Source organism: Drosophila melanogaster, chromosome 2R, assembly GCF_000001215.4.
Source record: "Drosophila melanogaster chromosome 2R".
NCBI lineage: Eukaryota > Metazoa > Arthropoda > Insecta > Diptera > Drosophilidae > Drosophila > Drosophila melanogaster.
Window position 1 is genome coordinate 15,907,538 of NT_033778.4, and position 24,605 is coordinate 15,932,142.

The window sequence follows — 24,605 nt, forward strand, 5'->3', positions numbered from 1 at the left end:
CTGATTGAGTTCCTGCCGAAGGCTCCGCCAGTTGCACATGGAGCAGTTTCACTGGGAGATAGGGATGGAGTGTGTAGGGCAATGGCAACAGATAAATATAACGAACCCAACTTCCCGGAATGATTTAAATGCAAAGTGTACATTTTAACACGCGGCCTGCGCCTCCTCGTTCACCTCCTACTTTTCAGAATCTGCTACCACTCCACGAACAGCACCACCTCCTCCGGACTCCTCTCACTTCACTTTCCCACCGAGACCTCCATTTCGCTTGAAGACATTGCCGCAAATGAAGCAATTGCACACACAACCAGCCAACAAGCATGAAATACTCATGGAAAATACACTTGACATCTAATCGAAGTCTAAATACTCTGGACCAAAAATAATTACGTTTTTTAGACAATTTTATGATTTTAAAATTCATTCAATCAAATACACTGCATTCAGATAAGTTTGCATGTTCATAGACAAGATACTACCCTCTAATAATGTTTAGTTGCATGTTAAGGAGTTCATATTTAAGAGACTTAAGCTTTGAATATAACATCTTGTTATCTCTAACAAATTGAAATCCTCGTTGCAGCGTCCACAAATCAGCTGTGGGGAAGGGTATTCGAGCAGGAAGCAAGTGTAATCCCCTCGTGGATTTGCTGGATTGCCGGATCGCTGGAGGATGATGATGGTGGCGTCAGTCGTCAGAGTGTTTGTTGCACGGGGCTATGCCAATGCCGCAGCCGACGCAGTGCAACAACAAGTGCAACAACAGCAACTGCAACAGCAACTGCAACTGCATCAACGACAGGCGCAACAACAAAACATAAATTCCAATGAAATAAGTTGATTTATGCTGCTGCGCGCGCCGTGAGCTGACAGCCCCAGAACTCCGGAACCCCAGAACCGAAAGCAGCACCACTAGCGCACCGCTGGAATGCCCCTGCATCCTCATTCTCCGCACAAGGGGCACCACCATCACCTCCTCACCCCGTTCCAATCCCCCATCGCCACCCTTCACTCACAAAAAAAAGGGGCAGCAGCGGCACGAGGTGAAGTCGGATGGTCGGAAGACCATCATCTGGTCTTGGGGGTCGGGTACCAGCAGCTCATATGCCATATTTTTCATATATACGACGATATATACTATCTTGAGGAACATTTCTCTTCCGCCACCTACCTTCACCTACCACCCCCCCCCCCTCACTCCATCCAACGACTGACGTGCGGCATGCAAGAGTCAAAAATAACTAAAAAATAGAAAATGAATTCCCTCACTGGCGATGGAGTGGCGGCAATGGGGGCGTGGCACTTGGCGTTGATTGAATTATATTTTGTGCACCGGATAGCATAAAAACCAAATGTGCGCCTAGAAATTATTATTTCTTTTTTTTCGACTTCAGTTAAGTTCTTGTTGCCTTTTCACAATCAAAAAGCTTAAGCAAGTTTTTGCTAGGGATGGAAATCGTGACACGAAATAATGCCAGACGAAGTCAGGCGATTATAAATTACTTCACTGAATTTATAATTAATTTATGGAAATTCATGGACACTTGTACCTAAGACCCAGCCCAAAAAAACATGCTTTAATCGCTTTATTTGCGACTTGATTCCTTCACTTGAATCAGAATTCTTTTGGAAATTCCCTGGACATTTCATCATCATTTCATTCGCACATCTTATTTTCCATTGTTCTGAAATAAAATTTTCTTCGTTCACATCTCTAAAGATTCTCCCTTTTGGCCCACGCCATATTTTTAGGGCCTTTAATTTTATGAGCTTTTAACCCAAAACACAAACATAAGATTTAAAAAAAAAAAAAACAAAAAAAAGGGGGGCGGTGAAAACCAGCCAGCAAGTGTAAATCATGAAAATTATAAGCCATTTTAATTAGCTGCCGCTGCTGGCTTTCCTTTCCACCCATCTCAGCATCATCAGAAACACATTTTCCGGCGCATGTTGAAATATGCTTGATAAATTCGCCTCATCCTGGTGTTCTGGTTCCCAATCACCCACACCGTTGAAAGCAATTTCCCTCCATTTGCCAAGAAACATAGGTCCAGACAGTGAGCACGCGAGCAGCGGAGAAGGCTAATTCGGTGAGGCCAGGGGTCAAATAATGCATTTTCCTCATTAGACTGTCTCGGCCTTTGATGTTCTCCTTCGGCCACGCTAATTTATATACACCCCACATCCATATATAGTAGTGCATAGCATAGCACACTGCTTTCCATGCCAGGCATTTTTGTTTTCACTTCAAGTGATTTGCATGCCCCATCAATGATCCAAAACTCAGATTGTGTTTCTGCACGGGGGAAAACTGGTTGATTGGCTTGAGTATACAAATCCATAGAGGTTGCAACATGAACTTTAAAATTGAGGTACCAAGAAAGTAGCAATTAATCTTGTTCATATTGAAAAGTGTTAGGTGGTGAAAGATGGGACTTCCTACATTTTATCAATAACTATAAGTATTGCATAACTATATATTAAACAGGCTGCTGCAATCTGGCATTTCTCAAGTTAAGTTCGTATATATATAGACATCGCGAGGCAACAAACCACTAATGACTAATTATGTGGTTCTCATTTACGAGTATGTCTCTGTCGCTTTGAGGAATCTTTGAGGTTGTTCTTAGAGGCCGCCTCATAAATATCTGCTGCCCAAAGAATTGCCATTCATGTCGTGCACTGTGCGCATGGGCAGCGTGTTCAGGGGGAGGGTGGGAGAGGGGGTTGGGTTCCGAGGGGGTCGTTAAGGTGCTGGGGACAGGGCAATTGCTCTTTTTCTTTCGGCTCGACTGTCGCTGCCTTGTCGCTTTTTTGAGCCGTGTGGCGTGCACCTGCACCTGCGCGATAAGATAAGATGTGCCAGGTGAGGAGTGGTTTCGAGTTTGGTTGGAGGTGGAGTTGGGCATTCAGGGGGTGAGGCATGGAGTTCTGGCCATCTTGCGGCGGCTGGCGGCTTGTAAGTAGCCTGCCTTTGTCTATGCCCCAATGTTGTTTAACGATGTTATTGTCTGCCCCCGGAAAATGCGAGGAAAGACGGGGAAAAGGGGGGAAATTGGGTGGCTGCGTTGGTGCTGCTGCTGGTGGTGATGGTGGTGGGTGGTGCATTGTTGCTTCTCGGAAATGTTCGCCAAGGGAATACTGTGTGTGCGTGTCTTTGTGTATGGAACAAAATTGGGGAATTGAGTCAAGTCCAAGAAAAGTTAGCCGAAAATGAAAAGGATGAATTTGCTTGCCCAGAGTAAACGAAGGGGAAACATAAAGCAGACAAAGCGGGTCTCCGAAATTGGGAAAAAGCTGAGAAAATGCTACAATAGAACAACATTTTCTCGAGGAAATTTCCCTCGGATGTCTGGGCATTGAGAGGAAATCAGTCAGAAACATCGGTTCGGTATGAACGGAAATTAATTTTTGAGTTTGCTGCCCGCGGACTTTAATTCTCAAACCACATTTAATTGATATTTCCACCCCAAACCACGTTCAATTGATTTTTTTATTAATCTCACAAAAGAGCCCACAAAAAGTGCGCCATGCTAAACTATATTTAGTGCTCGGCCGGCTGTCAAAGTTCTGATCGGATAAAGGTAATTGAACTTTCACCACACAAAGTAAATGGATTCTAACGCCAGTCGCTATGAACTTGGTGGGTCTACTTCAATTAACATATTTTACCATTTTTTCCATTTTTCCTACCATTCCACAAACGTAACCCTTTGCACTGGGGGGCAAGTGACCCACAAAAAAACCTTTTGAAAAGAATAACCAAAACAAAGGTGAACCGAAGAACTCAATAAGGAAAATCAAAGTAGGCCACAACGAAGATTCCAGACCCTTCACAAAGATAGAAAAACAAATCAAAAGACTGGAGGGCAAGGAAACTAATCATGCAGATCTGTCGTCTGCTCTTTTTTTTTTTGTATTATAAGAGCGTGAGAACTATATATCAACTATATTTACAAATCATATGTAAAATAATTGCTTACATGCACTAATGAAACATTTTTGGAACTACGTTTCGGCACTCGTAGCACGTGTGTAATTATTTAGTCAGCCCTTTATTCCAATGCCAGCTCTATCTGCTCGTCCAAATCTTTCCCATGCAAGGTGCACTTTTCCCATTACTCAGCGCTTTCCCAGGAAAATGAGCAGGGCGGTGGTATGGTTTAGGTTCGGGTGGTTAAATGAAAGCCCGAACACATTTCCAATCAAAGTCGAGTTGACTGTGATGATGATGACGACGATGAGGAGTGCTCTGCCTTAATGTTTTAATTTTTGAGCCATTAACAGCTGCATATTTAGCAATCTGGCATATGCCGTCGCACCGCAGGGGGAGGTGCTGGGTGAGGTTGGTGCAGAGTGGTGGCAAGTACATCATTTCAACATTTGCCAACATGCATTAAACAGCAGCAACAAGAAGTGCGCGGAGTTGGGGCGACAACTCTCGGAAACAATGCCATTAGATATATCGCGTCGAGCAACGCCCATTTTTTGCACATTTTCGGTTGCCCTCACCCACTCACACGCGCAATCAAAGGATGCACACCCTCACACACACACACACACACACGCACACACGGACAAACACACACTTCGACACTCTCCAGGACATTTGCAACCCCTAACCGAACAGAACTGAACATCTTACCCCGAAAAGCGAAAAGCGTTATATCCAGCATATATTCCACGGCTTCTTGTTTTTTTGGGCTTACTTTTAGTGCTCATTCCGTGCTTCCCTGTTCGTTGGCGCAGCAAAAATTAAAAGCATTAAAAATGCCCAGAGAATGGGGTTCGGGATATATAGATTGGATGAGATGGGCTGGTCCGCGTGGGCTGGGCTATTGCACGAAGCTCCTGGGTCGGAGGACGTTCCATGCCGGCGGCTGAGGTGTTGCGATTGCAATAACCTTGCCCGGAAGAAAAGGCGGAGGGCGAAAGAAAAAAAAAATTAAAACCCACAAAAAACACATCAACCACGGTGGTACAGTGGAACCCGAGGGATTTGCGTTGTGGTTCTCGGGTTCAAGGATGTTAAACTGATCCCATAACTCTTTTCTCGACAACGGGCTGATTGGGTTAATAAAATAAACATGTTATTTATGTTGGTTCCATAAAAGTTGGATCTATCTTCATGGCTAACAAAACCTATAACTATCTATATCTATAACTACAGTATAGATCTGTATCTATCTATATCTATAACTACTGCATAGATGGTAGTTTATTTCCTTTTGAGTAGTTATTACATCTAAGCAACTGTTGTGAAATCCAATACTTCCTTAATGACACCGATTCCCTTGGTATGGATGAATCTTTTGGAGCCACATATAATTCGGCTACAGATCACGTGCATAGCAATTATGATTCTAATACAACAACTGCCTGAAATGGGATACTGGGTGTGCAAATATACTGGTATCCCGGCAATGTATACAAATAATTAATTAAAGAAATAATAATACCCCGCAACCCTTTTGGTCCTTAGCAATACGATCTATGGGATTCATCCCTCGGGACTTGGGACTTGGGCCCACTGTGCCATCAGGTTCACCACATAACGGTGAATCGTCGGTCGTCTTTCGTCATCAGTCTCCTGCCCGTAACGACAACAAATCGTTGTGGATTTTTATGAGTTTCCTTTGCAGCCTTCCTCCGTTTTCCCCCACCCTTATAACATACACGCCGTGTTTGCCTTGTGACAGGCAGCAAACAGATTGTTTTTATCCGTGAACTCGAGGATGGGGTGGCTCATCCGCATCCTTAAGCTCATCCTCATCGTCATTTTCCACCCAGCGGTGGTGGTGGGTTGCAGTTGCAATTTCCGTGGGCTGTCCCCTTGCCTTTTGTACATATATTGTATTCCTGCGCCTAGTCAACTGGCTTTAATTTAATTTAAACGACAATTCATGGCACGCACTCGCTGAAAATTCTGAAAAGTGATCTGCGTGCGGGCTGGCTGTGAGGTCGTTGCCGGTGAAGCCCTTAGCCTGGCCACGCCCACATTCCGACAGCCGTCTAATGAGACACATTTAACAACGGATCCCCCTCCCCCTTCCCCACCCCACGGAGGACAGGCACAATTTTACCAATTTCCCAACTATTATTGCAAGGCGAAGCGGAAACACATTTCATTCATTCATTGCGTTCGTCTGTACAGCGAGTATGCCATAGTACGATAGTACACCATAACCGTATAGATGTGTATATATTTACCCATGGGTCGAACCTATTTGCTTTTTGTACTTTTATTGCACCGGGATCGCGGAGAACCACCACCACCACCACCACCACCAATAACCAACAAGCAAAGCGGAGAAAGCCTGAGAAACGGATGGGGGTAGAGTTCAACTGTTGAGGAGTAGGGAGCGCTACGCTCGGTTGGGTTTCAGTTTTGCGAGCTGAGCTGGTTTCGACTGAATGCATCTCAAGGGCCAAGGAGTGGGGGTAGCTTATCAGACGCTAAAGACCGTGTTGAAGATAAGCCAAAGCTTTTCCCATTCGGATTGCTCCATCAAAAGCGCACGACGCACATAAATAAATTGATTTGGGGTTTCGATAAAGTTCATAATATATATATAACGCACATATAAAACGTTGGGAGGGAACCGATTAATATTGCCCACGTTTCCGGTGTTTGTTTTTTGTTCGTTGGAGGGGGGCAAGGAGGCAAGGGGTAGCCTGACATTATTAAAGTTCTGAGCACACACAAAAGGGTGGAGGGATCTAATAGAGAGCTTGGGAAACTTAATTTCTGATATCCAAAGTAAACGAATAGATACGGTTGGCGATATAATAGTACGTTGCCTATATGGAGTCACATTTTATGGGAATTCTATGAGCTTTGCAAACAATTTGCCTATCTAAAGGATCGTGCATTAGGTTTGGCCATCAGTTTTATCGGGAAAAAGAGGCATTTAATCCTGTACCGCAAGTGTTCATGGAAATTGATAACTTATCTGGGAGCAATTGAATGGGAATGGTAAATATTATTATCTTCGATGACAAAATGGGAAATTCTACAATTAAAGCCGACCAAATGCAATATGTCGAATAATTTAATTCACATTTCCATCTAATTTATCGCGCAAATGGATGCCGAATGCGATGACTCACAATTTAAAATCACATTTAAATGAAGCCAAATTGAAATCAATTCAAATGCGGCACAGAGAGGCATACAAAGCAAATGAAAGACATAATTCGATTTAAGCCACCGCTATAAGACCCGATTGGGGGCCATTAGCGGGCATCCCCGATCTTCAAGTCGATTTCCCCCCATCCAACAAAATGTCGATTCAAAAGGAAGTCTTCCCTCATATATTGAAAGAATTTACAATTTTGAGAACTTTCACTCGTTGCCAAGTAAGTCTTTCCAACAATGGAAATTCTGATGATGTTAATACCCCACCACAAGAAAATCAGACAAATTTATGTGAGCTTTCAATTTTATAATTGTATAAATAAACAACTATTAGCGGCACCGAAATGCGACATAATTGTCCAGTAATCCTAACTAATGAACCGACACAGAAGATGAACATGAAAAATGGAAAATGTGCTGCCCGAATGGTAATGCGAATGGGAATGGGAATGTAAATGCAGATCAGGCCAGTCTCAGTCCCAAGATTGGGAATAGACCACCAGGTGTCACCGTCTCACGGTTTCCCATTGTTGTTTCTTGGTCGCTGCTTCTGCTGACCAAATCCGGAAAAAAAATAAACCGAAATCAAATCAACAACAAATAAATAGAAACAAAAAAAACCGAGACAAAAAATTCAAATGCAAATGCAAACAAGGCCATAAAATTGAAAATATTTAATTAAAACGATGCGACACATATCGGGAAAATGAGGCGGAAGGTGAGGGGCCTGAGAAATGCCCAACTTTCCTGGTTTTCAACGTGGGCTGAAGTCTACGATCTACTGTAGCATGTTGTTGGGTGTCTTTAACTGTTTGCGGCTCAAATATTTGGTTGCAACGAAAATTAGAGAAAAAGAAGCTGTTCCGTGGCCAAAACGGCGGAGGGGTACGGGACGCAAACTACAACAGACAGCGCCTTTTATTGGTTTGTTTGTGAGTTTGTGTGTAGGCTTCAAACGATGAGATGGAGACAACGATGGCGACAATGTGACAACCACAACAATGACAGGCTGCTGCAAAGAGAGTAATGTTCCGAGAGCATTCGAATCGAAGTGGGAATACCCTATAGATAGGAAAGTGCCAAAAGGATTGCTCAGGCTTTTCTACAACTATCAAATGGTGCTCATATATCATTTTCTGGCCCATTTCTTTCACTTTCTTTTGTTCGGCATTCAACTCTATTTCCATTTTCATTCATTTAAGAGATAAAATGATTCAATTTTAACAACTTTAAGCTGGAAATATTTACATAATTAAGATATGTGTGGCACATGTTCAAAATGTATATTTTGAATATAAAACGTTTCTTTAAATCACTGGAAAGTTCTGCTCACACAGTTCGATTGCGTTAGTGGACATACCCTGCTATTGGTCAGGGTATTTATGTATAATGAGGAGTCGGCGCAGATTTTATTGCAGCATCACGTCTACGTCAACGTTGTCTACCGGATGCCTGCAATATATCAAACGGGAGTCGGCTCTCAAACTGGCCATTGCATCTGTCCCGCTCTGTGTTTCCCTATAGAAAATCCGCATTACCACACCCCCACCACCGGCGACTGGCGGTGTTTTGTCTGGCTCACTTTTAATAATTCCGCCCCGAGGGACCGGCGAACGGATGGTCACCTACACACAACGGCAATCGGAATGACAAACTATAACAATAGGAATATACTCCAGGCAATCCAATTGCAATGCCCGTCGTCTGAGTGTCCCTCGTCTGAGCTGCCCGTGAACCCCCTTGGATCCGGCCATCTTCCCTCCATTTGTGTGCAGCGAGGCATAGAAATTCCAAGTCCGACTCGCCTCCCCCCCTGCTCCGGATTCAGTTGTCCATCCAAGCACTGCCGTTAATTATGGGAAGATTTCCCATTGTACAAATGAGTTGGAAGAACAACTTTTGTCAGGCCTAATGATGGGTAGTGGACGTGGTAGTGGTAGTGGACTCCGGGGAAATGTCGCGTCTGGTTAGCTTCCAAAATTTATAGAAGAACGCCTCCTCGGGATGGCCGGAAGAATGCAAATGGCGGGGGAAAAGAGAAACCAAATTGGTTTATTACATTCTTTCATTAGGAATGGGAATGGGAACGGGACGGAGAGCTGTCGCCCGAAATCAACGACAATCAAATAAAGTTTAAATACATATTTTTATTTCATTACACACTTGAAAGTCTAAGCCCCGAAACGAACTGTGTCTCGAGAGCCGGAGATTTCGATGATGACGATGACGTTGGCGATGATGAGGCAGCGAGTATCTGGCGGATGCGATGCCAAGAGTGCCAAGTGCTAACGATTTGGCAATGGCCAGAGACATTGTCCCTCGTCTGTGGATCCATCTGTCCGTTCGTCCATCCGTCTGTCTGTCTCTCTGCTGGCCTGAGTGTCCCTAACCCAACGTGGCTAAATGTTTTTGCAGCTTTTGATTCCTAGAGATGGTGGCGTGAGCGTGGGAAATGACACTCCTACTATATACTCGTACATATATGTTTGGCCTAATCCACCCTCATAAATCATAAGTTAGCCCAGTTTATGGGCCCCAATAAACTTGTCATGTATTTCATGCACTGGGCGCGGGGATTTTTGTACAACAAATTAAATATGCAAATAGTTTGTCATATTTTATATTTGCTTTTAATTTCCTCGCGCACAACATTAAATTCCACGAATAAAAAAAAAAAAAAATACATCTCCCCTCTTGCCCTGATTTTTTCTAGCCATACCCTTCGCTTTATCTATGTCGGGCGATTAATTGGCGTTATAAATAAGCATTAACTGCTGTGGCACAACACAAATAAATTTCAATTTGTTGGCAAACGTGATCGGGTGTGGAGGGGGAGTGGAGGGGGGGGGGTCAGTGGAACTGAGAGGAGAAAGGGAATCTTTGGGATGACCAAGTCACGTGCGCATCTCTAGGAGCTGGCCGCGAATTGTGGCCGCTTACAGGTTTCGTTGCCTTTTCTTTTATATATATATACCCTACCAGAGAGTATAACTATTCTAATCAAAAATATGTAGTAAACAAATACGTGTAATATGGCATTTTAAAGATGTATATGCGCTTTGGTAATGCAGTATCACTCCATGTGATAATCTATTTTTTGTTGCATACTTGTATACACTTTTATCTGTATATTACGTTTATTTTACTTAGTTATAGTGTATCAAGTCTTCGGCTTGACAAACTCAACTTGATCCGTTGTCTTTCGCTTATTTTATTTTTTTTGGCTCGGATTTTTGTTGCCTGACTTTGGCTGACCAAAGGCATCAGACTCCGGCGAAAAATCCAGCATCAGCTTCAGTTTCAGCATCTGACTCTCGGGAAACGTCGAACGATTGGCATGCGAAGTGGAGTCAGAGGAGCCGAATTGGAGGGGTACTGGGGGTACTAGCCTCTGACATCGACCGACACTCCACTCCACGCTGAATTGCGAATGGAGCGTGGTTGCCTACATTGTAACTTGTTGTAGCTCCAACAAATACAACCTCGTACACTGTTAGTATAAATTCTCGCCTTTCATTTTGGCGAGTAGTCACGATTTATGCGAAATCATTATAGGCAAGTATTTCTCTTTCATTTTACGACGCTTTATCTGCAGGAAGAAGACACTACACTCTATATATATATAAAGAGTGTACCCTATAATTGCAGTCGAGTCAATTAAATACATAGATTGCAGCATGTCGATAAGACATTAACCTTCCCTCGCTGATCGCTCTCTCTCTCTCTCTTCCGCACAGTCCCCTCTTTTTAACTCAATCTTATTAGTTGTGACTTGAGCTTTTTGTTTTCGGCTTGTCGTGTTTTTCTTGCTTATTTTTTAGCCTTTTACAAAATGGCAGGTCATTTCACTTAGTCAAAAGTGAGGGAAATAGCGAAAAAGGGACAGGCAGCAGAAAAAGATAGCTGAGGTCTTCCTCGCCTTACTTTTTTTTAAAAAAAAACATTTTTTGTTTGCCCTTTTGGTGGGCGAATTTATGAAGACATGAAATGACTTTGATGTTTTTACTGCTGCAACTATGCGAAGATGTTTCCCGCTTGTGTGTCACCCCCGACCATGACTTGCAAGGAAAATGCTCAGCATTTTTGTAATTGACAAAATGGTTTATGTTTGGGGTTCCCTACGCTGTCCAGAATTCAGTGCTGCTAATCAAATTTGCTGAGAGGCATTTGTATAATTTGAATGTCTGTCCAAGTGCAATTTCAATTACAGTCGCTTAACTGTGGGAATTTCTGTATCTGTATCTTTAGTATCTGGCATCTCAAACTGCCCCAATTAATTGGCTGCGTAGTTGAAATTCCGTGCGATAAATGCGATTAATTGGAACGCTTCCTGCTGACCAACTTTATTTGCTGGACCCAACACCTGCTGCAGTCCCATCGACTTTCACTACGCACGGCTAACCCTAATTCCTCTGAAAAACCCAAAAAGACACGTCGAAGACGAGATAAACACAAACAAAACACTTGGCACCCAGCCGGGAAGGGGGCGTGGCTGGGGGCGCAGCCATCGGAGTGTGTAATCAACACTTTTATGTGATCCCCAATCCAATTCACAACTAATTACCAAAGCATCGATGGAATAGGAATAGGAATAGGAATTGGATTTGGATTTGGAATTGGCCTAGGGCATCGCTACATCGGCATGAAAATGTTGAAGGTATGGGGAGGGTTGGGGAATGGCATTTGGATTTCGATTGGGCATGGAAATGGAAATGAAATTGGGTGGCTCTCGCAATTAACGCTGGCATTAAAATCAGCCCAACGATTCCGTTTCCAATTATTTATTACACTTTCTGGTGCCTTTTATGCTGCTGCTTCTGCTGCGCTGTGCAGTTTGTTTAAACAAAATCAATCTAAATCGATTGCGCTACATTTGGAAAATAGAGACGTAAATCAATGGGCAGGCGACGGAGATGGAGGTGGGTCTGACCAGCCAACCAGGGACTACCAGAGATTAAAGGGCCCTCGGCGTGGCGATAACAAAGTGGTTTGTCCGCTGGAAATTAAGGCAAGCTGCGCCAAGTGAAGGTGCCGCGGGCAATGCCACCAAAAGAGGCAAGTACGTGTGCGTACTCTAAGTACATACACTGGAATTTACAGGGTATCGAAAGGTATGTACGATGGAGGAAAGGAATGTTTAACGGCTAATTTATAATCTTTGCTTCTCTAGGTCATAAAAATAAGTAATTAGACCACACGCCATATAAAATATGAATGGCCTTTTAGTATTTTTATAAATATGAAAATACAGGTAAATAGCTAGGCGAAAGAATACCATATATATAAATATCCTTTTGTTAGGACTTCATTTGCGTCACATCACCATCTGTTTAGTAACGTGAAATCCACAAAGGAAATAAGTTCTTAATTTATGCCGCCCCAATAACTTCATACATTACATCCATTAGTAACCAAAAACAAATCCGAATGGATTGACACAAGTCAAGAGTATCGATTAAAATGCTTTTATTGGAGCAAACAACAAAGGTTATTGAAAGTTATAACGGAAAGTTGTCGCGACTTAACTTCTGGCATGTGCACCTTTTATGATAATGTCATTGCGTATATGCCCCCGCCCACACTGTACAGAGGATATCGGTTAGTCGTGACTCCCGATCCCACGCTCCCTCCTCCTCAAGTGTTTATTTACACTTGTCTTATTTCTTGTTTGGAGTCTTTGGCGTGGTATCTTCTTCATTTTTTTGGTTTTTTTTTTTGTTTTAAGTAAGCGATTAGTGGCGGGAGACAATGAAAATTTGTCACTTGACAAGGCAAAAACAAAACGATTTCCATTTGCCCGACGACAAATGAGACATAAGGCAGGCACATAAGTGGATCCCAATTCTGCCCCTTAAATGCCAATGTATTGGAAGTAACAGCCAAATCAACAAAACAATCGTCTTGAGAGGACGTATGTGTGGGATGGAATGGTTCGGGATGGTATCGTATCGTATGGTATGGTATGGTATGGGATGAATCGGAAGCCCGCCCGCACACGCACTCGATGATTGTTATTAGTACATTTGCTGTGGAGTATATCTAATTTGCCATTGATGTGTGCATTAAGTTTGTACTGGGCGGCATACGGCATAGGAATTGTCGTAAAGCATTAGTGTCCCCCGAGATTAGAGCGAATGGAGGAGATAGGCCGAGGTGGAAAGGGGCCATGGCGGAAAAAGGCTGGCTCATCGCCCTTTTATTTGACATTGGGCAATATTTATTGCGAACTCATTTCAATGCTGGCAGAAACTAGGAAGAAAAGCTGACAGCGAAAAATGTACAGTGAAACCAGAATACCCTGGGCTCAGAAAATGTTACTATAAATACTAATGGGAAACCAAAGATGTTGTGGTTCTAATTGATGACATAATAAGATTATGTACATGAACTTATATATTTTTCAATTAGCAATTTGAAGGGGACTTTATACATTTAAAAATCAAATCACCTACGTAAGTGTAATATTTTTCATGTGACTGAGGCACACGATAGTTCCTTCTAGCCAGATGCGACTGTAGAAGGATAGCGCAGGCGACAGGATACGCAATACGAACAAAGCGGAATGGCAAAATACGCCATCAAAATAAATAAAAACAGGAGAAAACAGAACTGAGCGAAGGCGAAAACAAATTCGGTAGCACAGCATTCGGGGCTTTGGGCGGGAAAGAGATAGAACGAGGGGAGGGTTATACGTTACACTTCAACGTTACCGTTACGTCCCACCCAAAATGTAATGAAATCCTTTGTGTGCGTGTGCTTACGTGTCGGTGCGTGTATGTGTGTGTGTGTACGTTTTTGTTTGTCAACTTTGGCGAGGCGGGACATAAAAATGCTAATACAAAACACTAGAGCAAATTGCAGCAAAATAAGTTGTGAGTGGCGGCGGTGGAGGTGTGTGAGTGGCGAGCGAACTTGGCACCAGCTAACTAACTTTGCACGCAGGATTATCGCAAGGACACTTACCGTTTTAATCAGGCGAAAACACCGCTAATCCAATCGTAATCGTAACACCCACACAGACAAAGAAACAAAACACTAACACAACAAAGACACTAATTTTCGGCACTTTGCAGACGGAATTTAAATTCGACTTTTGCGCTTTTCTGCTGCTGCGATTTGTGCTTCAATTCGATTCGATGCGATTCGCGCAGACAAACGAAATTCAGGAATTTCAAGTGGAAATCTCGTTTGAGCACTTTTCGACCTGCGACTTACGAAGACGGCGCGGCAGAAAACTTTGGCCTTAACTTGGCTTTAAAATGGCCGTGCAAATGTGGATTGGCTAAGAACGCGCGACTTCAATTGCCAATGCACACTTTATGGTTTTTGCTTAAGTTTGGCAATTGCAAATTCTTTGCTCACCGGAATCTTCACTCTTGGTTTATACTATAATTCTTTTTGGACGCTCTACGCGACGCGATTGAAAGTGATGCGTGCGTCTGACCGCTCTCGTCGCCGTTCGAATTTTTTATGTTTCTGTTTCGCTGCCGAGCAGTGTTACCAGATGCAGGAGTAACCTCACCCGGCAAGAAGGGCCTAAAAAATACCGCGTTCGCCAACAGTTTAAAAGTTTCTTGTTCCAACTTAAATTTCAAATATTATGGTTAATAAGGGTCCAAAAACTCGTTCATTATTAAAGTGTTGATAATATTTTCATGAAAATATATATTTATTTAAAACTTTATAACTATCATCCCAAATTATAGAGTAGTTGTACTACACACATTGGCTTGTATAAGAACCCTTATCACTTGCTTTTATATAGGTCTCAATTGTTATTTATGTATTTCTAGCATTAAAATTACTAATTATAAGTAAAAATAACGGTATCAATTATTGTGTGAACTTCACAAAAGTTCTAGCCGAGACTCAACCCATTTGAACTGGTTCTTTGAACCAGCGCTGCCAGATATTAAAATAATAACCGCCAATTCGTGCTGATTTAAAAATTCCGCGGATTAACTTTTTTGCAGGCCAATCCCTTTGGAATATGCAAGTCACAAAGAAAACAAAAGAAATGGCGTGACATTTTAATCGAAATATGCAGCAACTTCCTGGCCCGCCTCATTAGGCGCCTTTGTTGGCTACGCCATCCTGGACTTCCGTTTATTTTCACTTTTTTTATTCAACTGGTCACGTTTGTTAATCGGCTTAGGGCCCAAGTACGTATTCCCTTAAATAGCTGACCCTCGAGAGCTGGGCACGTAGGAGGCCTACTCCATTGTTGGGATAATTTTAAGGGCAACTGTGCAGACAGGCGCGATCCGTAAGCCTAAAATATATGTGAAATGGAATTAAATGGGGTGGGTTGGATCGAACTGGGAATACCGGTTGTAGGGATCAAAAGAGCTCACACTTGGGAGTACCAACTAGTTGTTTTCGTTATTATTCGCATAACTACAAGGTAATATTCGTATTTAGATAACTAGCGCTAATCAAGTCTAAGAAAGCAAGCGGATATGTGGATCGCATAAGAGTTACGCTATGTACGGTACGATATTAGTCAGTTAAATCACAGATGTATTATTTCGCGCGCACTCCTCCGCCTGTCCAGCCTCCAATTCGAGCTCCAGCTCCACACCGGGCGTTCTGTCCGGTGGCTCGGCATTCAGCACAAGATTCTCTATGGATCGGAATGAGGCGTCCTCCAAGTGCGTGGACATGGCGGCGGTTGGGGGGCGAGGCAGGGTGCTGGCAGTGACCAAATTTCCGCCTCCCTGCGACTGGCGATGTCGCACCGAGGAGCGCAGTATGGTCACCACATCCTCCGCCGTATAGGGCCGCCTCTCCAGTGTCGAAGCACCCGAACGATGCAGTTTCCTGCCCAACGATTGCGAGCGTTGGGAGTAGCCAACGGGTCGCTGGTCGATCTCTATGGACTCGGGACTGCTGCTGGAAGCTGGCGAAGGATCCGCGTTGAAACTACTGCCAGCCGGATTGGTCAGTATGGTTAGGTAATCAGGCGGCGCCGCTGGCGAAGCAGACTCCGCATCGAGGGAGAGCACGGGTCGCGTTCGACTTGAGTCTCCGAGAACCCTGTGTCGATAAATTGGTCGTAAATAACTTTTTGTTTATATTAAGGGATGGTTTTTATGTACCTTCTTACGCTGCGGCGAATGCTCTGGCGCAGAAGCTTGGCAAGGCGGGCTCCAGTGGCCGTTGTGTAGGACGGAGGTGGTGTGTACTTTGGCGGAGCATCGTTCTGTGCATCGTGTTGGCCGCCCTCCGTGGTCTGGCCCAAAGCATTACGACGACTTTGGGACGCCGTTTGTCGAGCGGATGGACGACGCGGTTCCTCTCCCTCCTCGGGCGGTCGGTACAGCAGTTGAATGCGCTAAAAGAGAAAAGGAAATAATATTATTGAAAGTGCCAAATAATAAGGCAAATATTATTATAGACTCACCTCCAAGATATCGGGTGGCCCGTGCGCCAAATACCGGTAGATTTGAATAATAGCAGTCACGGGAATGACTAACAGCACTCCAATTTGGATAAGACTGCCCATCTTCCTGGACCAATACGTAAAGTATGACTTTCCACGCCAATAATAAAACTGATTCGACAACGAAGCCTTATAGTCTACGACAGACAATGTGATCAGACCAATGGGCAGCAAAACGTTCCAAGACAATGCCAAGAATGCCGACATGGACCCACAAAGCCTTAGGTCATTTACCAGATCATCTCCGTTGTACGGACGCCCCCGTATTAGAAACACGCCAAATATCTGAGCCGTCCAGATGATCGGAATGAACCAGGAGCCGCCCAGTAGAAAATCTACATAGTACAAGATCGAAATGCCCATCTCTGTGGCGAATGGAATGCTTAGGAGCAGACCAGTCACGCAGCTCAACAAAACCGAGCTCGTGGAATTACCTAAGGCACTTGAGATGGGTTTCCACATCACACACAGCTGCGCTAGACCAAATCCGGCGAACGTTGCAAAGGCCACTGCAGCCCAAACCCACGATATGCTATCACTGGCCAGCGAGAGCACGGCCGGAAAGATTTCCGAGATGAAGCGCAGTGCCTGGAATCCGCTCTCCACGTGAATCATGGTGCGATTCCTCCTGTAAGTCTCGCCAATGAACGAGGAGTAGTGCGGAATCAGCGAGCGCGGATAGGAAAGCAGATAAGGATTGGTGTTTGATTGCAGCGAGTAAATGGACGTGTAACAATCGGGATTCTCTGAAAAGCATAATAGAATTAGTTTAAAACTAAAAAAGAGACATGATTTAAAACTCACCAAACGATCCTGGCACATAAACGTATCCATGCTGCCACAGAATCTGTGCACAACACAACGCTAGCAGTGCCATTAAACCCAATCCGATAAGGGTAAACAATACCAGGAGAATCGCATCCCTCCTCAAAGCGGCCTTGTTGGCATTGGTGTGACTTCTGCTCGTAATAGCGATTACGGAGGCGCCTAGGAGACCCCAAGTAAGAAACGTTTCCTGCGTGGCTGCCGTCCAGCTATTTGAGTTCACCAGAAAGTCGTCGAAATCGCTGGCAGCAAAGATGTTCTACAAAAATTACAGAATATCGATAGTTTAAAGAGTTTTTTGTTGTCGGGTAACAAACTTACCTGTATCCTGCTGGGATCCACGACATAGACAAACTTAGCGGTCACTACCGCCAGAGCTACTAACGGCAGAGTGTAGATAATGTAAGCCAACTTTCCCAAGGACTTGAGACCCTTACAGAGGATGAGAAACACGGCCGCCCAAATAAGGGCCAGATAAAAGGCCAGCTGCTGAAGGAATTGGATGTGAGTCAGTTAGATGAGAAGCGGGATAGTGGGGAGGGCGAAACTTACCCGATCATTAACGTGGAATCGTATTCCACTGGCATCAGGATGATTGGCCAGATGTAGTCGCTGCAACACCACCACGTTGAAGTACTCGGCCACTGTTTGCGTGAGATTCCCCGTTGCATTCGATGCATCATAGCGATAGGGAAATGCCATCTCTTGCCAGCGATATCCACTGCGTGCTGCTGTCGGGAATACGTCCCTAAGGTAGACTAAAATCCAGGCCAGCGATACTGTTGAGTACAAGGCCAGGAAGCACTGCTGCATCACCAGAGCTATGCCCACTCCGGCGCATATCGGACTGATTTTCCACATGGAAACGGGACCAGCACGTATTTTGGCGCCCAAGCACATTTGCAGCCAAAGAAGTGGGATTCCAAAGATAACCGAGAGCAGAAGAAACTGTAGCAGAAAGTTGCCACCAAAGTTAATGGTGAGCACGGCAAATCGGCACATATTAAAGACTCCCAAAGTGCATCCGATCAGTGCAAGAGTACGACTTCCGGCATGGGGCCATTGACTGTTGAAACCGCACTTCTCGCGCAGCAGCAATTGCAATTGGTGGAGCGGCTCTAGGGGCGTCGTACTGCTGGCACTGCACATGGTCGTGGTTTGCACGGGATCCGGTTCCTGATCGTGTTCAGCAGAGCTGCTTCCGCTGCTGCTGCTGTCCGAGGGCAGGGAAACTGGACTGGGCATTCGTGACGAGCGCGCCGAGCTGAGTTCCGAGCATGTGGACATAATTGGGTGCGTGGGCGTGTCCTGCAGCTGTGGTTCTCTCATCTGCACGCGCGTCGGAGCGCTCTGTGGCCGACTCTGGGCTAGAATCAAGGGGCGAACTGGAGTAGGAGGTCCCTCCAAGCGGCGACCATACTGCCGGGGTCGCGGCTCTTCGCTCGATGCCCGTGCGTTCGTTTGCAGGAGGTTGTCGAAGATGTGCGCCTCTGTGAGCATCTGAGAGCCAACCGTAGGCGCTACCGATGCTTGGCAATCGCCTTGGGAGAAACAGCGACGCATTTCCGCATCGCGTCTCGGTGGCAACTCCACCAATAAGGTCGGTATATCGTCTTCCTCTCTTTCCATCGCAACTGTAGCTTTGGTGTCTTCCTGCTCGAGGGCTCGACGCATGGACTGTCGCCTCCAAACGTCCATAACGGGCTCCGTGGAAGTCTCCAATGATCCGGAAGAGGAAGCTAGAAATAAGAAAAGTTTAGTTGATTGTTTTATATATTTTAATCAGCTAAGAGATTACCAACCTATTTGGCTTGTAGGCCTTAATGAACAGCTGAAAGTCTTCCTTAATTGATGTTCTCTTTGGAAATCACCTTGTGCCGCCTCCTGATCTTCGCTTTTTTTCTTACTTGACTTTTTTTTCCTACTTAAAGGCAAAGTTCTAGTTCTAGGCTCTCGTTTTAAGCTGGTGTGGCCGTCTATAATGATGAGTGAATCTTCGCGGTTTAAGGCATTATCCATCTCCTCCAGATAGTTGTCCAGATCCATTAAATAATCCTCTACCTTGTCATCGTCACTTCCGGAATTCACAGATCCGCTCGAGCAGGTGCCATTCAGCTGCGAGACATCGTGGACATCCAGAATGGCATCCAGTTCGCTGAGCACACATAGGGCTTCATCCGTTTCAGCAGCTTGTTTGATCGGTGTGCTCAATGGCACCTGCTGCATCTCCTGGCTGCCACAAAAGGCACTTCGTTCGTCGCCCAGCTCATCTCCCAGTCTGAAGCTGATTGGCTGCAGCTGGAGGGGTTGTTTTGTCTGCTGGTGGAAGGCTTGGGGCGTCTGCTGAATCTCGATGAGATCCTCGTCGCTCAACTCGTCGTCGTAGTAGGCACAGGCCTGCCGTATCGATTCGCTGGACAGGCTGTTCGAGAGTCCAAACTGCTCATGCTCCAACTGATGCTGTTTGCTGCGAGCTCTTTTGCCAGTTCCCGTTCCCGATCCCAGTGCTGCTCCGGAGCATCCTGCTCCCGTTCCTGTAGGCGGCAGACTGGAGTAGGCATTTGAATTGCGCTTAAAGTCCCGGCCTGCTGCTTGCTGCTCCTTGCTGCTCATCTTGGTGCATTGCCGGATGTCGCAGCTGATTTGTCCTGCCGGCAGTGTTGAAAAGCTTCAAAGTCGTTCCTGCAATGGATACGAATAGGTGTTTATTAACACCAAAATTTTGCAATGGGTACACATAAAAAAAACTTAAGTGCAGAATAAAAATTTTTGGATCTGGAGAAAAATAAAGTAGAAAAGTAGACAGTTGGTATAAAGTGGCAATTAACTCATTTTCTCTTTGCTTAGATAGTTTTTTTCTTACTAAGTTGAATCTTACAAAAAAGCTGTGTAGTTGTGATTAATTTAATTGCATTAAGAACTAAATAGGAAACTGTGAAGGTGAAATCAGCACTTTAACCGACCGGTTAATTTGCAAAACATTTTTCAGGTAAAAGTTTGAAAAGGTTAACATATTTTAATTTTAACTAGAATATATTAATATATGAATTTAAATTCGTTTAAAATAAAACGAAATATTCTGGTAAATTATAAAAGGCATAAGGAATACTTTTAACAGTGAAAGTTGCCCAATTGGCAACAAGGAACCACTTAAAAACTGTGTCACATTGAGAAATTTCCTTAAATGGTGACTAATTTGAGAATGACTAATCTGCATTTAATTAACCGATTGATTGAACGGATTTCTCAATTTAGTGTTTTTTGTTTGTTAAAAAATAAAACAGCTACTAAAACCGCCAAACTAGCTTTTACTAATTCAAACGAGTTATTTCGTTGAAAGTATACAACTTAATAACCGAATCGGAAAACGATAATTAGCGAACAAGTAACTCAATAAAATTGTGCTAAAAAAAGCGATGATTCTCAAATGAAATTCAAGTTAGACAAATTCAAATTGTCTTTATGAGTAATCCAACCATCTAGCGGACTTCAAAGCTGTATAGCATTTAAATTATACCCCGAAATTGATAAGACTTGCTCCAATTAAAGCACAGATTGCGTCAAATCAAATACGTTGTTTATTTTTTCGGGAAATCCAAGTTTCGTTCAGCGATGATAGGCAATGCTCTCCTTCAGATGAAACCCGAGCCCGAGAAAAATGTTTGTTAAAGCCACAATCAAATCAGAACCACCGATTGGGACAGGTCAGTGGGAAGATCACTTTTCATTCTACGTTAAAATGCAATCAAATGCAAACAAGCGCGTGCTCTGGCGTTTTTACGATTGTTTGCACGTGAGTGAATCGCGTCTATAAAAAATGAAAAAAAAAAAAACAATCTACGCCAGCTGCTGTCAAATGGTCGAGAAAAAATATGGAAAAAAAATGTTTAATGGTAGAAAAAAAAATAAAGCAAATAAATAAAACAGTAGGAAAGAGCAGAGCTCATGTTCATTCAACTGATCAGGTGAATGTACTTCCGTTAATAATTTTTTAAGGCACGATATAAACAATCAATTCGGAAAGGGAGTGCTGGAGTCTAGGCCTTAAAGGGGGGAGATCGTTGGCACGTTACCTCGATTCACGTCAAAATTGTTTTATATTCGCTTTTTTTTTTTTGTTTACCTGTATGAATACCCTTGTGTATTATGGAGTTTATTTAGTATTTAAGAAGACATTTCCGACTTGTCGGCGGTATCAGCCGGTGATTCGATATAACGAGGACCAAATAAACGTAGTCCTCTGGCCAGGATAGCAAATAAAATGTGGCAAACGGTGGTGGTTTTTTTTATTGCATGTGGAAATGTTGTGTTCAATCAAAAGCAGCACATAGTTGCCATAGAAACCGGCAAACCTAACTTGCATAAGTTTATGCAGTTTATTAACTGTATAACGGTTATACATCTAAGCAAACTTTTTTAATTTTAAGGATTCTATAAGAGTAGATGTGCTGATCAAGTACAAGTGCAATGCTATGTGTATATAATAATGAAATTATTAGATACTAGGGCATCTGAGCTTCGACTTGGCCAACTTGCCTTATCAGTTGCTGGTCTGCGATCTCATTGAATCACAGAGTCTGTTGAGTCTGGTTTAGCTTTGATTTTATTTTGCATACGCTTAGCCGTGACCTTCGTAGCCGCCATAAAATCTCCGAAACTCACACACGCGCACGCGCACAACCAGTCTTGCACTTCTTTTCGGTAATACCTTTTGGTAATATATGCGAATGCGATATGGGCAGATGGTGCGGTGTGGCGTGGTGTGGTGGTAATAGAATGGGCAGCATCCACACTTTAATTGGTGGCCCAGAGGTCAAATTATTTAGCGAAGCAGCGCCATTGATCGCAAATTCACATATGTACACAAACCGATACATTTATATATATGTACATGCAAACGTACATAGGCAGGCAACCACGTACCGTTAAATTTCGCTGGCGCTCTCGTTTTCTGGCATTTCTCGCATTTTCGCACCGCACACAGAAATGTAAACAAAACAATTAGAGCTGCCGCCGCAGCAACAGCAAGTGCAACTCACAATCGATCGGCAACTCTGGCGAAGGTCACCTCGCCAAATGTTGGGGCTAAAATGGCAACTCCCAGGTGTGGTGCACTAATCACCAAACATCGCTGCCCGCTGGCCAACTTGTTTTCCTTTTCTATTCGTGGAGAGACTCTGAGTGTGCAATTACAATGAAATTGACATTCACCAGGCAAATAAAACTAGTTAATGCTGCCACACGCACATACATACGTATTTGCACACACACACACACACACACACGAGAGCGCAAACTGGGAAGCTGGCTCCATTGTGCGTGAGCAGCATGTCTGCCTGTGTGTGTATGTTAGTGAGCGACTAGGGTTGCAACTTATGCTGATCGCGAGATGCGAGGCTTCCAACGGTTCGATCTGCGATGCGTGCAGGTGCCGCAGCCCTGGCACAGTGAAAACCGGCTAACAGTAACTGGCATTAGTAAAAACTACACAAAAACGCAGGGTTTACTCTCTTTAATAAAGTAGCTCAAAACATAATTTAAACTGCTTTGTGACTTAATGATGTACAAAATGTATTAGGCATATGAGTTAAGCTAAAAGGGCACTTAAAACCTTAATCACTTGTAATGAGCCTAAATGGGTTTAATGAACTTTACAAGTGATTAATCAAAATCTATAAGCAATGTTTTGACAGTAACTTCTGTGGGTCAAGCACAGACTCGCATAGCGCCAGTTCACTGTACTTCAGCTATCTACCACCATGCCAGCTACTCTTGTAAAACATCAAACGTTGAGATCGGCACGTTTTATGCAATTTCTTCGTAGACAGATAAGTGCTGCAAGTACGGGGTGCGGCATTCGCATTCGATCCCCCTCCTTTTGGGACTTGCATATGAGTAATGCAGTCAATAAAGTGCCCACCGCGTGTAACTGCGCCTCCAATTGAGTTCAATATTTAAGGGAAGCACTGGGTCAATTGCTAAACAAACGTTGTGTACGGATACATACATATATGGATATAGAAATTCTGAACACATTCGCAGTCCAGATAGCGGGAATTCGTTATTTGTTTATTTTTGCATTCTCCTCTGGCAGGCGGAAGAAAGAGAAAGAGAACGGTAAAAAGCCCGCCCTGCTTTTGTTTTTCTTTTTTTTATGCGCTGTTGAAATTGTATGTATTTGCAAAACATTGCCAACACACACCATCACGCATACATACAGGTTATCCAGAGTTTTAAATGAATAATCATTCCGAATAAAAAATAAACGCTGATTGGGCTTTTGCGGTTCGCTGGGGAATACCTTAATGGGTGGATTGGTCATTCTCTTTAGAAGGGAATGGTAAGGGGTGGGGGGACAGCCCACAGCTGTTTCCAGCGACTGACCCGAATGGAAAATGTGAGAAATGGTATCAAGCCAAGCGCGTATGCGCAGCACGCTCGACAACCGAAATTACGGTGTGTACTTGTGAGATTGAGATTTTCAGATACGTGTCGCGCTCTCTCTCCCCTCCCTCCCTCTTACAATCTAGATAAGCAACGCTCGCTGAACGTGTGTGTGCGTGCGTCGCTTTGTTTCTCACCGTACGAAAAAGTGTTTTTCGAAGAAGATTCCAAAATGGAAAGGTAGCGGACTGTAAGGGTTTTCTGGTGTAGCGGGGGGATATGGCCACTGCTTGCCACACCACACTATAAAGAGCATAAAGCGCCCACACTCCGTAAAATGCAGCAGCAACACCAGACACACACACACACACTTGAACTCTTCCTTTGAAATACTCGCAGAATATACTCACACGAGCGCGCGTTTGGTAATTTCGATTTCACACATAAAATTCCCCGTAGCTTCGGTTCGGTTCTTCTAAATTTTGTTCACTATCTTCTGCACTTCTTGGCGTTGGAGCTTGTTAGTTTTTCGCGACCAGAACTCAATGGAGCTCCCTTACGAGCAGCGCACACGACTTCACGCGGAGAGCTGAAAACGATTGCTTGGATACCAATATTTTGGTACTTTTGAGTAGAGCCGTCAAAACATCGATGCTACTATCGATAGTATCGAACCGTGCATGGCGATGATATCGAGATAGTTGTGAGCAGTGGAATCAGACTGTTGCAAGCTAATAGGCTAATCTCTCGGGGCACATCACTTGAAGACCGTTGGGATTTAAAACTTAGCAAAATAAATAAATTATTTTAAAGAAT

The 24,605-nt window shown here is 43.9% G+C and overlaps 2 protein-coding genes and 1 long non-coding RNA gene across 10 annotated transcripts in view; 1 reads left to right on the forward strand and 2 right to left on the reverse strand.

Moving 5' to 3' along the window:
- The window catches only part of sli (slit), a 52,624-nt gene extending 38,043 nt beyond the window's left edge, over positions 1-14,581 (reverse strand). For all 5 annotated transcript variants that reach the window (NM_001103863.3, NM_057380.4, NM_057379.4 and 2 more), the window contains exon 1: positions 14,102-14,581. The gene's annotated coding sequence lies outside the window, so the exon portion shown is untranslated. The remainder of the gene's footprint in view (positions 1-14,101) is intronic.
- On the forward strand, positions 8,458-9,258 carry lncRNA:CR44373 (long non-coding RNA:CR44373). The gene has a single exon (NR_124568.1). It is a non-coding gene; the product is annotated as a long non-coding RNA:CR44373 (long non-coding RNA).
- Positions 14,582-15,502: 921 nt separating the features above from the next.
- On the reverse strand, positions 15,503-24,398 carry bdg (bedraggled). 4 transcript variants are annotated; one of them, NM_001299540.1, is made up of 8 exons: positions 24,200-24,398; positions 19,208-20,087; positions 17,958-19,144; positions 17,727-17,891; positions 17,385-17,664; positions 16,542-17,326; positions 16,237-16,472; positions 15,503-16,174 (listed from the first exon to the last, which is right to left on the reverse strand). In NM_001299540.1, the coding sequence occupies exons 2-8, from the start codon at positions 20,016-20,018 to the stop codon at positions 15,646-15,648; spliced, it is 3,993 nt and encodes a 1,330-aa protein (NP_001286469.1). In that variant the 5' UTR covers positions 20,019-20,087; positions 24,200-24,398; the 3' UTR covers positions 15,503-15,645. The 4 variants fall into 4 exon arrangements, with proteins under 4 accessions (NP_001286469.1, NP_611064.2, NP_788361.1 ...); NM_137220.3 differs by having other exon boundaries at positions 17,727-17,894; NM_176181.2 differs by having other exon boundaries at positions 17,727-17,894; positions 23,987-24,398.
- Between the last annotated feature and the right edge of the window lie 207 nt (positions 24,399-24,605).

What these genes read in the sequence shown, in the direction of transcription:
- bdg (NM_137220.3), bottom strand. Translation starts at nt 20,018, where the DNA reads ATGAGCAGCAAGGAGCAGCAAGCAGCAGGCCGGGACTTTAAGCGCAAT. An exon ending in GATTCCACGTTAATGATCGG is followed by an intron (nt 17,895 to 17,957) that starts GTAAGTTTCGCC and finishes CAATTCCTTCAG; the next exon opens with CAGCTGGCCTTTTATCTGGC. An exon ending in GGCCACCCGATATCTTGGAG is followed by an intron (nt 16,473 to 16,541) that starts GTGAGTCTATAA and finishes TTTCTCTTTTAG; the next exon opens with CGCATTCAACTGCTGTACCG.